Source organism: Scyliorhinus torazame, chromosome 3 (genome assembly GCF_047496885.1).
Source record: "Scyliorhinus torazame isolate Kashiwa2021f chromosome 3, sScyTor2.1, whole genome shotgun sequence".
Taxonomy (NCBI): Eukaryota; Metazoa; Chordata; class Chondrichthyes; order Carcharhiniformes; family Scyliorhinidae; genus Scyliorhinus; species Scyliorhinus torazame.
The window spans coordinates 29,727,430-29,743,118 of NC_092709.1; the positions used below are offsets into that span (position 1 = coordinate 29,727,430).

Below are 15,689 nucleotides of genomic sequence, written 5' to 3' on the forward strand. Positions count from 1 at the left end.
AGATGCCCCCCCCCTCCATACCCCCTCTTTGTGGCGCAGGAGACGGCGTTGGGCTGTGTGGAGAATCGCATTCTGTCCGCAACCCCTTGCAGCGAACAAAAGCATTAATTGTTCTCATTCATTTGGATTATTGTTGGACAGTCGGTGCGTTTTTCTCACTCGCGTGTGTCCAAGAACGACGACGGGAAGATTCTCCACACCGTTTGTTTGTCCTTTTTAAGGTGGTGGGGGGGATACAATTTAAATAAATGCCCCTCAGATCCGGAAGGATTTTATTATCCGTGCGCGGTTAATAACAATGCGTCAAAATATTTCCCCCCCCCTCAATGTAGGAATTGCTGGTGTGGGGGTTTCGCGGGAAAAAAAACTGCGCTGTGTGTGTGTGTGTGTGTCTGTCTGTATGTCTATATGTGTGTGTATGTATGTCTATATGTGTATGTATGTATGTCTATATGTATGTCTGTATGTTTATATGTGTGTGTATGTATGTGCATGTGTATGTGTGTCTATGTATGTATGTGCATGTGTATGTATGTGTCTTTGTGTATGTGTGTATGTGTGTGTCTTATGTGGGTGTATGTATGTCTGTTTCTGTGTGTATGTGTCTATGTATGTCTGTTTCTGTGTGTGTCTATGTATGTCTGTTTCTGTGTGTGTCTGCATGTATGTCTATGTGTGTGTGTATATGTGTGTGTGCTTGGTTCCTCGGTTACTGGTTTGAAGATAATACGATTAAATAATATGATTTGATTGTGCACATTTCCATCGAATGATCCCAAAATGCTGCAGCTGGAGGGGAAAAAAATAATGAAAGAGGTCATGAAGCATCCATCTGCACATTATTCACCAGGATCTTCCTCCATGAGTATTGAGGCGGTGGTGCTGAATTCTGACAGTAGGTTGCTGGTTTCCAGGCTTGTGTATCTTGTTAACAAAAAAAGGCTACATGGTTTTCTTTTCTTCGCCTTGCCTCCTCCTCCTCCTCCCTCCACCCTCCAGCTTCTGAATAAAGACACCCCCCCCACCCTACCCCGCCCCCTCCTCCCCACCCCGGCAGTGATCGTCGTCCCTGCTCTGCCACCATGGTGAAGTTAGGAAACAATCTGACCGACAAGAACAACGGGAAGGCTGCGGCCACCGAAGATGGTTTTGACACCATCCCGCTCATCACGCCACTGGACGTCAACCAGCTCCAGTTCCCAGCCCCAGACAAGGTAAGCATTAAAGAATAAAAGGCAGTGGAGACCCAGGAAAATACAGTGTTCAGTAGCTTGGGGGATGGTTGGGGCCTAAGGGCTGTAAAATGGTTGGTGCACTAGATAATAATATAATAATATTTATTGTCACAAGTAGGCTTACATTAACACTGCAATGAAGTTGCTGTGAAAAGCCCCTAGTCGCTGCACTCTGGCGCCTGTTCGGGTACACAGAGGGAGAAATCAGAATGTCCAATTCACCTAACAGCACGTTTTTTGGGACTTGTGGGAGGAAACAGTAGCACCCGGGACCCCCTTCATCAGAAGGACAAGGAAGGGAACCAGGTTTCTGGAAGCAAAAGCACAATGCAGCAGATGCTGGAAATCTGCAATAAAAACAGAAAATGCTGTAAGTGCTCAGCAGGTCCAAGCAGCGTCTGCGAGGGAGCCACAAGAGTTAACGTTTCAGGTTGGCTCTGGGGTAGGTCAGCGTTCACTTCTAAATATAGAGAGGATCGTGCTTTTATCTTTCGCCAATACCATTGGCCACTAACCTGAAGTCTCAGATCATTCTCCTTCTCCATTAACGCCTGTAAGATGTCAAACAGCACTGAATCATAAGAGGTGAAGTAACCATATGTTATTCTCTATTAAACTAATGTCAATACAAAAATACAGCAGCCGTTCATGAATTTTCCCTAACAAGCGGGCATTATTCTTCGTGGCTGAAAGCAGTTGAAAATATATGAGATTTTATAAGCTGGGTGGATTGGGTTCGGAGTATTGATGCCACAGATGTGGGCTTCAGCACAATGCCTGGTGGTTGTATGACAGTTTACATTGTAGATGATCATCAGCTTTGAGAAGTTCCTTCACAATCCATAGTGAATTACAACAACATCAAAACTGAGCTTGTATGTAAGATATATACATACAGTGAAAAAGAAGCCAATTATCTCTTTCTGATCTTTCTGACCTTGAGATAAACTGGTCTGTTCCCAAGAAGAGAAGCCAAGCGCCTGGCAATTTAAGGAACCGTCAAAAATCAATTAGTTGCTAATTGGCCTAGTTGGACCAATTCATTACACGGAGTACTTCCGCAATGCTCTTAAAGAGACAGCCAATTTAGACGGTGTAACCACAATAACTTCAGACTCTTCATGAACAAAGTTATGGGAGATCAGCTGGCTGTGATACATTTTCTAACTCGTACACAGAATCGGGTGAAGTGGTTTGCACACGGGCATATCGCACAGGGATTATCCTGTATAGCTGGTGAGCTGCAGAGAATATTGTGTAAATTCAAACCAAATAGGTGAAAGTAATAGATAACTGTAGCTTAAATGAAAGCATACAGCTGATGGAACAGATACAAGCACCTTTGTTATTATATTGCATATTTATTCCCCCAACTAGTTTTCAAGCTCTTGCGTTGTTCAAACTACGATGGCTGTAATGTTTGCGTTCACTGCAGTTGCTGTAGATATCTCTGCGGCCATAGAGTGGGAGTCCCAGATTTGGCTCTCCCCCCCCCCCCCCAAAAAAAACATGTTAGACGAGGCAGCTCTAGATTCAGAGGCTGTCACTTTATGGCTGTTGCAGAGTGGCATTGGCACAGAACTTGGATCATGCCATCTGCCTCCGCTTATCTTCAGCTGCTGCACTATTAAGGCAGAAAAATAGCAGTGCCAAGAGAGAAATAAATCAGCTGACTCCTATTTTGAATCATACAACGAGAATATAATATAAAATGGGACACCAATCACAGTTCAAATGTATCACTCCAAACATTTATATTACACTTGCAAATCACAAGAATGTTCCAGGAATATAAATTACTGTTGTCTGTATGTCCAGAGCTTCAAATGTGATACTTAGATGACTCACCCCCATGTTTACTTAACAGCAGTTGGTTCCTTCTGACCTGAAAAGTAACACAGATTTACCTTCAATAGCCCCCCAAAATCCTGAAGCATGACCATATTACATTCTGCATTATATGGTATAACACTGCCATCCTTATAAAAGTTATTATCTGACTAACCACAAGTTATGCCATGGGGCATTCAACAGTACAACATGTCTATATTTGTTAGACGTTTTAGTTGCTGTGATATGAAGAGTCTAAAGTTCTGTTCCTTTTTCACAAACACATTTATTTCATTCCAACAGCCTTTGCACAAAACTCTAACTATACATCACCTGACAGAGGCCACCTGAAGCCCCTTTACATATCAGTGTCAATTAATGGATACTTAACATAAATGAGATCACTATTTGCAATGTCTCTTAACCCATTACTTAACAGTCTCCCCTTGGAGAAAAAAATAATTAGGTGAAAACAAAATTTCAAGAAACTCAAAAACACACACATGATTTCCCCCCCTTTTTTTTGTTTGGACGAGAAAGAAAAAAAAAGCCACTGAAACAAGCGCCCTTCATTAACAATATCCAAACGTTTCTGTGAACTCGCCCCTCTTTTCGTAAAACAGTCTTGACAGTTGATAGCTCCTGTCGACCCATTTAATTTTTGTTATTTCCCCTCTGTCCAACATCTGCTTCAAACTTGCGATGTCTATCCGTAACCTCTTTTCATTGACACTTTTTGTAGAGGGCACATTTTCCCACAGGGATTTATTGTCAATGTGACAGTCAATATTGCCCAAATCCCCTAATCCCAAAATTTCTGTCAATATCATACTTATATAAAAGGCCATATCCACCGCCTTTACAAGACTTAACGTCTCAGCAGCCAAAGTGCTTTTTACCACTCCTTATTTTCTTTGTTTCCCACACAAGCGGGCAACATTTACCATTGTTCCCCAAAAGGAAAATTATAAAACCTCCTACGCTTGAAACCCCATCACATAAATTTGCATAGGACGCATCACTATAAACTATGAGTTTCAAGTGCATAAGGTCACCTAAAACCGGGAACTTCAAAACACACTCCTGCATTTTTAGTTTGGCCAACGCTTTATTTGCTCTTAATTTGTCTTCCACTTTGGGATCATTAATTTTTGTACTCAACTCTAAGACATCAAAACTCACGTCCGATCAAGTCTGTCTACCTAACCAATTCAGTTGCCCAATTAAACTTCGCAGTTGCTCTTTTTCCATCTTTGAAACCATTGCGTCTTTTTGTGAAACCCGGCCATGACTAATTGCTATTGCTGATGCTTTCCAAATAAGATTGCTGACGTAAAGTTGCCCCTAACTTAGTCTGACAGATTTCCAGTGCAATATATTTAAATGCACCGGAAGCTTGATTCCAACCCTGAATTCTTTCCTCAAACCAGAGATTACAATAGCTTCAAAATCACTAGTCCCACCCCACAAAAAATCATCGACATGCATCATAAAAATGCCAGAAGGATTTCCTTTATAGTGCCAGTAAAACATTGCAGGACCTGCTTTCAACTGGCAACAGCCTAACTTTAACAAAACTGACCTGACCGAAAAATACCAGACTCTAGATGCATCATTTAATCCATATACACATTTGTTCAACTTCCAGAGTACCCCTTCTGTGTTAGCTGCTTCTTTAGGAGGTCGGAGAAAAATGTCTCTCTGGAGCTGATGCCCCTGCATAAAGGCTGCTTTTATATCTATAGATTTGCATTCCCATGCCTTTGTGACTAATAGAGCCAAGAAGATCTTTAAAATAACCTTTCCTGCTGTAGTTGAATCTACCCTTAAATCCTGATCTTCTAAGTTTTCTTCAAATCCCCTTGCCACAAGCCTGGCCTTTGCCTTATAAGTTCCATCCGGAAGAACCTTTCCCGTGCATATCCATCTGTGGGATAGAGCTCTTTGTCCCCTATCCGGTACTTCCGTGTATACCCCAAATTCATTCCAACTATGCAATTCTTGCTGTTTAGCTTCTTTGATAACTTTTTCATCTAATTTATTTGAAGCCACCAAAATATCACGTGCATGTGGGCTTCTACTCCTATTAGTATTCGTTGTCTTACTCATGTTTCGAGATCTTGATAAACTACGTCCCCTCTCCCGCCTGGTATCTCGTTCTGTACTGCTACTGCTTGATCTTTCCCTTCTGCTGTGGGATGTCCTTTCAATAGTTCTCGACCTTTTCCTGCGGGCCTGTTCACTATCCGATGTACTATCTGAACTGGAACTGCGTTTCTGTGCCCTCCATTTTTGAACTTCGTTTTCCCAATCCATTGTCTTGACTCCTTCCCCTGAATGCTGTACATTCAACCAATGTTTATACTTTCCAGTGGCCTTCCCTGCTCTACTAATAACAGTTGTGTCCTTCCATTGACTAGACCCTTCAGGACAGTATGTCACTTTTGTACCAACTTTTGGCAGTTGCCCTTTCGGAAAAATGGCCTGTTATAATTCATCAGAAGTATTGTGTTCCTCCACAGAAACCCTGTCTATATCAGTTAATTGGTCCTCTTAGTTCTGTAACACATGTGTACCAGATGACTCTGGTTTCTCGTCATGTCTGCTCTGTCTAAATTTGAAAATTTGTAATCTGTACCCATTATCCTTGATGAATGTACCCTAACAGTTTGATTACCATGTTGCAAAATAATTGTTTTGCCATCTATGCCTATGATCTTCCCTGGGCCTTTCCATTCATTAGAATTGTCTCTTATAGGATACCATGCCCCCTTGCTGAAAAACGGCATCTGATGACCGTACGTTATGTCTTAAAGCTCTGTGAATTCTTTCAGAGACCTCTGCTTCCAAAAAAGCTTTTCTACTGCTATGTAATGCATTTAAATGTTCAGCAAAATCAGAGCTAATTGTAGTCTCCTCCCAAGCTGGAGGCTGGTCATCCAAAATGGACGGAATTTTAGGATTTCTACCAAACACTAATTGATAAGGACTATAGCCCCCAATCATCTGCAATGAATTCTTTGCATGTACTGCCCATGCTAAAGCTGAATTTAGCCTGCAATTTGGTTGATCTGCCAAAATTTTCCAAAGCATGTCATCGATGACAGCATGATTTCTTTCACAGACACCATTACTAAATGGGCTTTCTGCAGCCATATTCATAACTCTGATATTCATGTTTTCACACATATCCCGAAACTCACCATTAGCAAATTCTCCCCCATTGTCCGTAAAGAATTTTGCCGGTGGACCCATTCCTGTCCCTATCCATTTTTCCACGATTTGATCCAGAATTACTCTCTTTTCTTTTCTTCGTACAATCGTTGATTGACTAAATCTGGTTGCTAAATCTACAAAATGCAAAATAAATATATTATTTGCTTTATCCCAGATCTTAAGGTCCATGGCCACAATGTTGTTAAAATCCCTGGCCAAAGGTAGGGTTACTATCGGTCGTGCTGGTGTCCTTCTGTACTTCCTACAAACTTCACAGCGTTCACTAACCTGTTCTATCAGTTTAGTATAGTCGCCATTCTTTACCCCTGCATCCTTTAATAAATTTTTCAGCCTCCGAGGAGACGGATGTGCAAATTGCCTATGCAGTTTTAATACCACAAGCTTTTTATCAGCTAAAGTCCCATTTTCAACTGCCATTAACACATCCTTAACCACTCTACTTGAAATATTATTTGTCAGTAATGGAATACAATAATGTCCCGACTGTAAATTGTAAGTACACCGTCTTTCCAAAAACTGTTGCCTTTTCCTGTTCCATATCCAGTTTCATGTGTGCTTTCTTCATCGACGGTCTGCTCAGAAGCAAAGGTATCTCACTTGATACAACATCCGTGCTAATGAAATGATTTACTCCGGCAATATTGCAAGGAATCACCACTCTTCAGCGACTTCAGAGTATTATCATCCCCAAACCTGAAACTTGTGGAACTTTCAAATTCCTTAACCTTGGTATGATTTTCAGCATTCAAAGAGTCCAGGTAACATTTTAACCAGTCAATTCCACACACAGTAAATGTGCAGCCACTGTCTAATACAGCACAGTTGAAGTATTCTGCAACCAACACCCTCATTACCGGCGTAAAACTGCTTGTCAATAGGACAATGCCTTCTTTCTGGTCACTATCTTTTTCCTCTTCTGACTCTTCCGTGTCATGTGTCGCTTCAAACACTTATCATAACGAGTTGGACAGTTGAAAGAATAATGGTATTGAGAGTCATATCAAAAACATCGATTTATCATGCCCCGTGCATTTCTGGGGTTTATCTTCTTATTGTAGGTTCTAACTGGGTTTCTGTCTTCATAATTGCCTTGTCTCGGTCTCCTTCTATAGTCTTGAGCCCTGTTCGTAGCCATATGATTTTGCAATCCTGTTAGTAGTGTATCTTCCATATTCCGCCTTATTGCAGGCTGACCTGTTTTGGTCATCAGAGCCATCGGAATTGAATGTTTCCCCAGAAACTTTTGTAAATCTTTTGTCATCTGTTCGAATAAGGTATCCTTATCAGTAAACTGAACTCCTGTCAAAACCAGGAGCCTCTCCATGTTGCTCACTCTAGCACAGTCAAGTAATTTAAAGGCCAACACAGACTGTGGAAATTCCAGGTTGTGTTTCTGCAGCCTTTTATATAGACTGCCAAGTTCCATTATATAGTCTCCCATGGAGATATCCTCCATTTTACGGAACCTATCAAAATCCGACCATGCTTCATACACACTTAACAAGTCATCTTTCTTATAAATCTTATCCATATAATGTAATAAAGGCTCCAGACCTTCTTCTGAGTCTAACTCTTCCAATTCCAGCTCAGAAAGCACTTTGTTTCGGATTTTACTGCCATATGGTAGAGAAAGAGCCAATGCCATACCTTGTTTTCTCTTTCCCAAAGCAGTTACCTTAGTCCACATAACCACTGCACTTCTGCATTGGTCGTACGATTCCCTTTCAGAAAATAAGGGAGGATAGTCATATCCAGCCATCTTTATCCTCGTTCAGCCATATATCCCTTTTTTTTCTCTCACTCACTCCTTGGTTTGATCTGGAAAAGTTGTATCTTTCAACCCTTCACATTTACACAGCAACCATCCTCTGCTACCATTGTTAGACGTTTTAGTTGCTGTGATATGAAGAGTCTAAAGTTCTGTTCCTTTTTCACAAACACACATTTATTTAATTCCAACAGCCTTTGCACAAAACTCTAACTATACATCACCTGACAGAGGCCACCTGAAGCCCCTTTACATATCAGTGTCAATTAATGGATACTTAACATACATGAGACAACTAATTGCAATGTCTCTTAACCCATTACTTAACAATATTTGTCGTATTTTATATTCCTGATGCCCTTCAGGTAAAACTCTCCAGACTTTGCATGTAAACATTGACAAATCGCAACTAAACAATTAAAAAAAAAAAAATACAAAAACAGAAAGAAAGTTTTCTGCTGTTATTTTTCTGACCTTGAAGTAACCTGGCCTTTCCTGAAAGAAATGAGGCAAGCAACTGCCAATCCAGAACTTCCAACTGGATCTAGCTGCTCATTAAGCTTAAAATTTACCAGTTTAGGTCACTTACCTTAAAAGAAAGCAGTGACCTCCGAAGGAACAGACCAAATTATATTCACTCGCTAATAGTTACAGCCATGCTCCTGACCCCACATCACATTTGACCGTTAACAAAATCTTGCTGGTTAAGACAATAAGGAAAATAATTTAACTCTGTTTTTGAATCAATTTTGAGAAACGCCAGCTTTAATTCTCTTTGTATCCATCCTCTTTCCATCTATGTAAAATGATGGACGTGCAGACAATCAAATCTGTTGGGGAGGGGGTAATTTCATGTGTTGCACTTTTGCTTATGGCTGAAGAGACCCATCCACGAGAGGCAAGAATTGTGTTTCGTGCCTTTGTGTCAAGCCTGCAAGCATCCTTGAAGTGGAGCTCTGGGCATCCGACTGGTCATTTGGTTCTGGTGACCTCTTTGCACAGAAAATACCTAGGTAGAGGACTGCCTTTCATCTTCTGAATGTGTCTGAGCCAGCAATGTTTTTATTGACCTTTTTTTAAAACAATTTATACAAAATATACGAAGTAACAAACAAAACAACAAACCAAGTGTCAACGCTCTCAACAGACCCTAACTGACCAAAACAAAAAAATACCCAACCATTACAACCCCCCCTCCCCAATAGAATCCCCCCCCCACCAACTAACAGCTAACAGTGACCACATCTTTCAAATGCAATATAAATGGATGCCATCTCCGATAGAACCCATCAATCGCTTCCTAATTTCCCGAGCTGCTTCTTGCCGCCTTCACTGATGAACAAACAGGCGACTGGCCTTCTCCCCGTACTCGTAAATCACCCCCTTTACCCGCTGCTGCTGACACACTACCTGGTGCATTTGCAGCTTCTTCCTGTGAGCCCAAAGCTCTGGTGTAGGATCATTCTCATGCTCCCTATCCACCAACAAGATCTCATCCACCAACTCCTGCCTTGCCTCCCTGTCCATATGAGTCTTGTACAAAATGAACTCTCCCCTGATCACCGCTTTTAATTGTTTCCTTTATTCATTTATGGGATGGGGCCGTCGTTGGCTGGGCCAGCATTTGTTGCCCATCCCTGAGAGCATTTAAGAGTCAACCACATTGCTTTGGATCTGGAGTCGCATGTAGGCCAGACCATGTAAGGATGACAGATTTCCTTCCTTAGTGAACCAGATGGGTTTTTACAACAATCGACATTGGTTTCATGGTTGTCATTAGACTTTACCATTCCAGATTTTTATTGAATTCAAATTCCGTCATCTACCCTGGTGGGATTCAAACCCATGTCCCCAGAGCATTATCCTGGGTTTCTGTCCAGTGACAATACCACTACGCCACTGCCATTCAGTTTTTAACATTTTACGTCACAAATTCACAGGGCCAAACAAGACCAACTCTCATATAGGCAAAAGAAGAAGTTCCAACCGACAAGTGTAACAATAGCCTCCCTTAATGAAAACATTTCTCTTGCAGACTTTACATTGCCAGACTTGGCCAAAACACATATTTACAGTGGTTTATGTACATTTTGGTTCAGGCATTAATTTGCCGACAAACCAGTCTCTTATAGATTCCCTCCCTCCTGCCTGTCTCTCGTCTTTCTCTTGAGTGCATTCGTTACCCCCCCCCCCCCTCTCACCCCATGCCCCCCCTTCTTTCTCTTTCTTGATGTGTGACTTGCTCTTTGTCCCCCCCCTACTTTATTGGTTGTGGGCCACGAACAGGCCTCGAAACAAGTTGGTGAACGGCTTCCACGCCCTGTGAAATCCATCTTCCAACCCACAGATGGCAAACTTTATCTTCTCCAGCCTGAGAAATTCCGCCAGGTCAGGCAGCAAGTTTGCAGCCTTGGGGGGGTACTGCCGATCGCCAGCCAAGCAGGAGTCTCAGGCGGGCAATCAGGGAGGCATCAGGGGTGTCAGTTCCCCTCCCCATGAGGAGCTCTGGTTGCTCTGATACCCCGAAGACCGCCACTAGTGGGGCTCCACATTCACTCCCGCAACCCTGGACATGGCCCCAAAGAAGGACGGCCAGTACCCGACAAACCTGGGGCAGGCCCAGAAAAGGTGGGTGTGGTTGGTTGTTTAAAAATATTGACAGCAAGTTCCAAATGTGTCTCAGTCTAATTGTGACTGCAGCTTAATAGTGCAGTAAGATTAGTACAGTTACTAATGTGAGCTTTACATTATGGCCTTTGATAACGTGTTGTTATTCACAAAGCAGGCGAGGGAGCAATGTTTTCCAATCCAATTCAGTCTGGCTTCTGAACTTGTCCTCTCACTGAATAATTTCTACTTTAACTTATCTCACTTCCTCCAAACCAAAGGCATGGCTATGGGTACCCGTATGATTCCTGGTTTTGCCTGTTTTAAAGGGTATGTGGAACATTCCTTGTTCCAGTCCTACTCCTTCCCCTCCCACGACTCTTATCGGTACATTGACGACTTTCGGTGCCGCTTCATGTTCCCATCTGGACCTGGAAAAATGTATCAATTTTGCTTCTACTTTCCACCCTTCTATCACCTTCACATGGTCCATCTCTGATATTTCCCTTCCCTTCCTTCACCTCTCTATCTCCATTTTTGGGGATAGACTGTCCATCCATTACAAGCCCACTGACTTCTACAACCACCTGGAATACAGCTCTTCACACCCCACACCCTGTAAGGACTCCATCCCATTCTCCCAGTTTATTCGCCTCCTTCACATCTGTCCCAATGATGCCACTTTCCAAAATGGTGCTGCTGACATGTCTTCCTTCTCCTTGATTGTAGGTTCCCACATACTGTGGTTGACAGGGCTCTAAATCATGTCTGACCTATCTCCCGCACATCTGCTCTCACCCCTCCCAGAATCAGGATAGGGTCTCCCTTGTCCTCAATTTTCACTCCACCAACCTCCGCATCTCATGGATAATCCTCTGCCAGTTCTGCCAACTCCGGCATAATGCCACCACCAAACACATCTTCCACTCACTCCCTCTGTCAGCATTCTGCAGGGAATGTTCCCGCTGGGATAACCTGGTCCAATCCTCCATCACCTCCAACACCTCACCCTCTTCCCACGTCACCTTCCCATGCAGTCGCAGAAGGTGCATTACCTCCTCCCTTCTCACCGCCGAAGAGCCTAAACACAATTTCAGGTGAGGCAGTGCTTCACGTGCACCTCCTTCAATCTGGTTGATTGCATTCGCTGCTCTCAATGCGGTCTACTCTACATTGGAGAGACTAAGTGCAGACTGGGTGAATGCTTTGCAGAACACCTCGATCCGGTCGCAAGCAGGATCCAGACCTCCTGTCGCTCGCCTTTCAACCCACCGTCCTGCTCTCACGCCCACATGTCCATCCTTGGCCTGCTGTAATGTTCCAGTGAAGCCCAGCGCAAACTGGAGGAACAGCACCTCATCTTCCGATTAGGCACGTTACAGCCTTCGGAATTAACATTGAGTCCAACAATTTCAGACTGTGAACTCTCTCGTCCACCTTCACCCCATTTTTATTTCTATAAGTTTATTTTCATTTGTTCCATCAATCTGTTTCCCCCTCACCCCACTACCCAAACCCACCAGGGCCATCTGTTCCCTGTTCCTAGTTGCCCTTTGACACACTGCTTACCTCGGTTCTGCCATGAACACATTCGGATCTCTTAATGTGCCACTATCAGCACCCTTCTTAGTCATTATCACCACCATTTAAATTCCATTTGTCTTTTTTGTCCCTGATATCTTTGTCAATCTCCATCTATCACCGGCCCCCTATCCAGCCCCACTGCTCCATCCAGCCCCCTCCCCAACAGTATAAATCTGACCCTATTTCCAGTTCTCTCTAGCTGTGACAAAGTGTCTTCCAGACTCGAAACGTTAGCTCACTTCTCTCGCCACAGATGCTGTCAGGCCTGTTGAGTGTGTGCAGCTTTTTCAGTTTTTGTTTCAGTATTTTTATCATCTGACCAAGATATATTATCAGTCTTAGACCATTATTTTGACTGGGAGTTTTTATTTTAACCTGACAATCCAAGGCCAGAGACCTGGGATATCCTAAGTCTCATTGAAGAGGAATCAGTTTCTCGAACTTAAATCAGCTATTTGGATGGGAAATTAGGGATTGTTGTAGGCTGTTGGCTATAATTCGTTAGGTCTGAAAAAGTCTTCGTAGTTATACATAGGGCAGCACTGTGGCTTCACAGCACCAGGGTCCCAGGTTCGATTCCCCGCTGGGCCACTGTCTGTACGGAGTCTGCACGTTCTCCCCGTGTCTGCTTGGTTTTCCTCCGGGTGCTCCGGTTTCCTCCCACAGTCCAAAGATGTGCAGGTTAGGTGGATTAGCCATGATAAATTGCCCTTAGTGACCAAAAAGTTTAGGAGGGGTTATTGGGTTCGGGGATAGGATGGAAGTGAGGGCTTAAGTGGGTTCGGTACAGACTCGATGGGCTGAATGGCCTCCTTCTGCACTGTATGTTCTATATTAACTAAGTCTTTATTGACTCTCAGTGCAATTTACAGAATACAGTAAAAGGGTGCAAGTGAGAAGCTGTCACACAGCTCTGTCCAACACTCAACTGATCCAGGGTGAGGGTCATGTGCTTCTCTTCATCAATGTATGGGTGGTACTGTACTCAGTCCCACATTAACCCTCTGTGTGCCAGACTCTTATACTACAGGGATGGTACACAGATGGGGAGTGTGTTTTAATATCCAGAAGGGTGATGTCCAGCTCTTTGTGAATGATGAAGCTTGAATTATGACTGAGTTTTTCTTCCACTCTTGTCAGTTGTCTATTCTAGGTTCAGTTCTAGATTGGGGGAGGTTATTTCCTCTATGTGAATTTTAGTGCATCACTTAAACACATTTGCCTTAAATTTCTTTTGGGACTCCTTTAATCATTTTAAATAAACTGTTGTTGACTGTGAAATTAACTCTGATAGGAATTTAATGGAAATGTATTAACCACTGCAGGAAACCAGCACAGAGGAAATACAATGTTTTTGCCCAGATCCTCTCATTGAAAGTAACATATTGATTTTCTATTAGCATAATATTTTTTTGTATTTTGACAATTAAGGGGCAATTTAGCCTGGCCAATTCAACTACCCTACACATCTTTTAGTCTGTGAGGGTGGGACCCATGCAGACACGGAGAGAATGTGCAAACCCCACACGGCCGTTAACATAAATCAAAGGCACCAGCTTTCTGAACAATAGTGGGTTTCAGTTCCAAGACATGGTTTCAAGACCGTCTTGCTCTCTCGCAGAGATGACCGTGATTATGGAATAGTTCACGGCCAGATCACCTTGTTCCCTTTAAACAAGACTGTGCTATGGTGAAAGGTTAAAAAGTTTAAGAAATAAATACTTCACTATTTTGTAATTATTTACAGAAGGACCATTAGTATATCTATATGTATAACTAGTGAAAGTGTCTTTATTGGGTAGAAAATTAGAGCAGGTATAAGCGCTTCTAATGAAATATTAGACACTTACATTTGTTAAGTATAGTTGATTTGGAGTATGTTATGTTTTGTATTCCTGTAGTTTTTAAAAATATAAATGTTTTATTAAAGCTTTTCCAACCAACGTTTTTACGTAACAAAGATAGAAGTACAAATAATAATAAAAATAAAAATAAACAAGAATTATTAAACAGAACAAGGTGGGTGTTGTCTTCATATAAAACTTACATTATATCAACAGTTCGCCCCCCCCCTCCCTTCCGCCCAGGATGCTGCTGCTGTCGACAATCACTGCTCCCCTAGCAAGTCAAGGAAAGGTTGCCACTGCCAGGAGAACCCCATCAAGGACCCTCTCAAGGCGAACTTTATTCGCTCCAGGCTGAAGAACCCTGCCATATCGCTAACCCAGGTCTCCACACTAGGGGGTTTTGAGTCCCTCCACATTAACAAGATCCGTCTCTGGGCCACCAGGGAGGCAATGGCCAGTACCTCCGCCTCTTTCGTTTCCTGCACTCCCGGATTCTCCGACACCCCAAATATCGCTACTGTTGGACTCGCCTTCACCCGAGTGTCCAAAATCCAGGACATCACCCTCGCAAACCCCTGCCAGAATTCTCTTAAGCGCCGGGCATGCCCGAAACATATGGGCATGGTTCGCCGGACTCCCTGCACATCTCGGGCACCTGTCCTTCACCCCAAAAAACTTACTCATTCTTGCCGCCGTTATATGCGCCCGATGCACCACCTTAAACTGAATTAAGCTGAGCCTGGCACATGATGAGGAGGAATTCACCCTGCCCAGGGCGTCGGCCCACAGGCCCTCATCCAGTTCCTCACCCAGCTCCTCCTTCCACTTGCCCTTCAACTCCTCCACTGAGGCTTCCTCCACCTCCTGCAGCTCCTGATATATGTCCGACACCTTCCCCTCCCCTACCCAGATGCCAGACACCACCCTGTCCTGGATCCTACGCGGGGGCAGCAGCGGAAATGTCCCCACCTGTTTTCTAAGAAAGTCCCGAACCTGGAGGTACCTGAACGCATTCCCCGGGGGCAGGCCGAACTTCTCCAGCGCCTGCATGCTGGGGAAAGTCCCGTCTATAAACAGGTCCCCCATCCTCCTAATACCTGCCCTATACCAGCCTTGAAATCCCCCATCCATCCTACCGGGAGCAAATCTATGGTTATTCCGTATCGGGGTCCACACCGAGGCCCCCTCCTCCTGCTTGTGTCTCCTCCACTGCCCCCAAATCCTCAGTGCCGTCGTCACCACCGGACTTGTGGTGTATCGCGCCGGTGATAACGGCAGCGGAGCCATGACTAGTGCCCCTAGGCTGGTGCCTTTGCATGATGCTGCCCCCTCCGCCATCATCCACTTCCTAATCATGGCCACATTGGCCGCCCAATAATAGCTGCAGATGTTCGGCAGAGCCAATCCCCCCCCGCTCCAAGAATGCCCTTTTAACTCGCGGGGTTTTATTCGCCCACACAAATCCCGTAACAATCCTATTCACCCGCTTAAAAAAGGACTTCGGGATGAAAATGGGGAGGCACTAAAAGATAAAGAGGAACCTGGGGAGAACCGACATCTTCACAGTCTGCACCGGTCCCG

At 43.7% G+C, this 15,689-nt stretch overlaps 1 protein-coding gene across 1 annotated transcript in view; it reads left to right on the top strand.

The window, feature by feature from the left end:
- Positions 1-15,689, top strand: part of LOC140408384 (neuronal vesicle trafficking-associated protein 1-like) — a 67,129-nt gene that overhangs the window by 369 nt on the left and 51,071 nt on the right. Inside the window, exon 2 of the mRNA XM_072495506.1 lies at positions 1,000-1,214. Coding sequence (XP_072351607.1) covers positions 1,083-1,214 — 132 coding nt within the window. The 5' untranslated portion in view covers positions 1,000-1,082. The remainder of the gene's footprint in view (positions 1-999; positions 1,215-15,689) is intronic.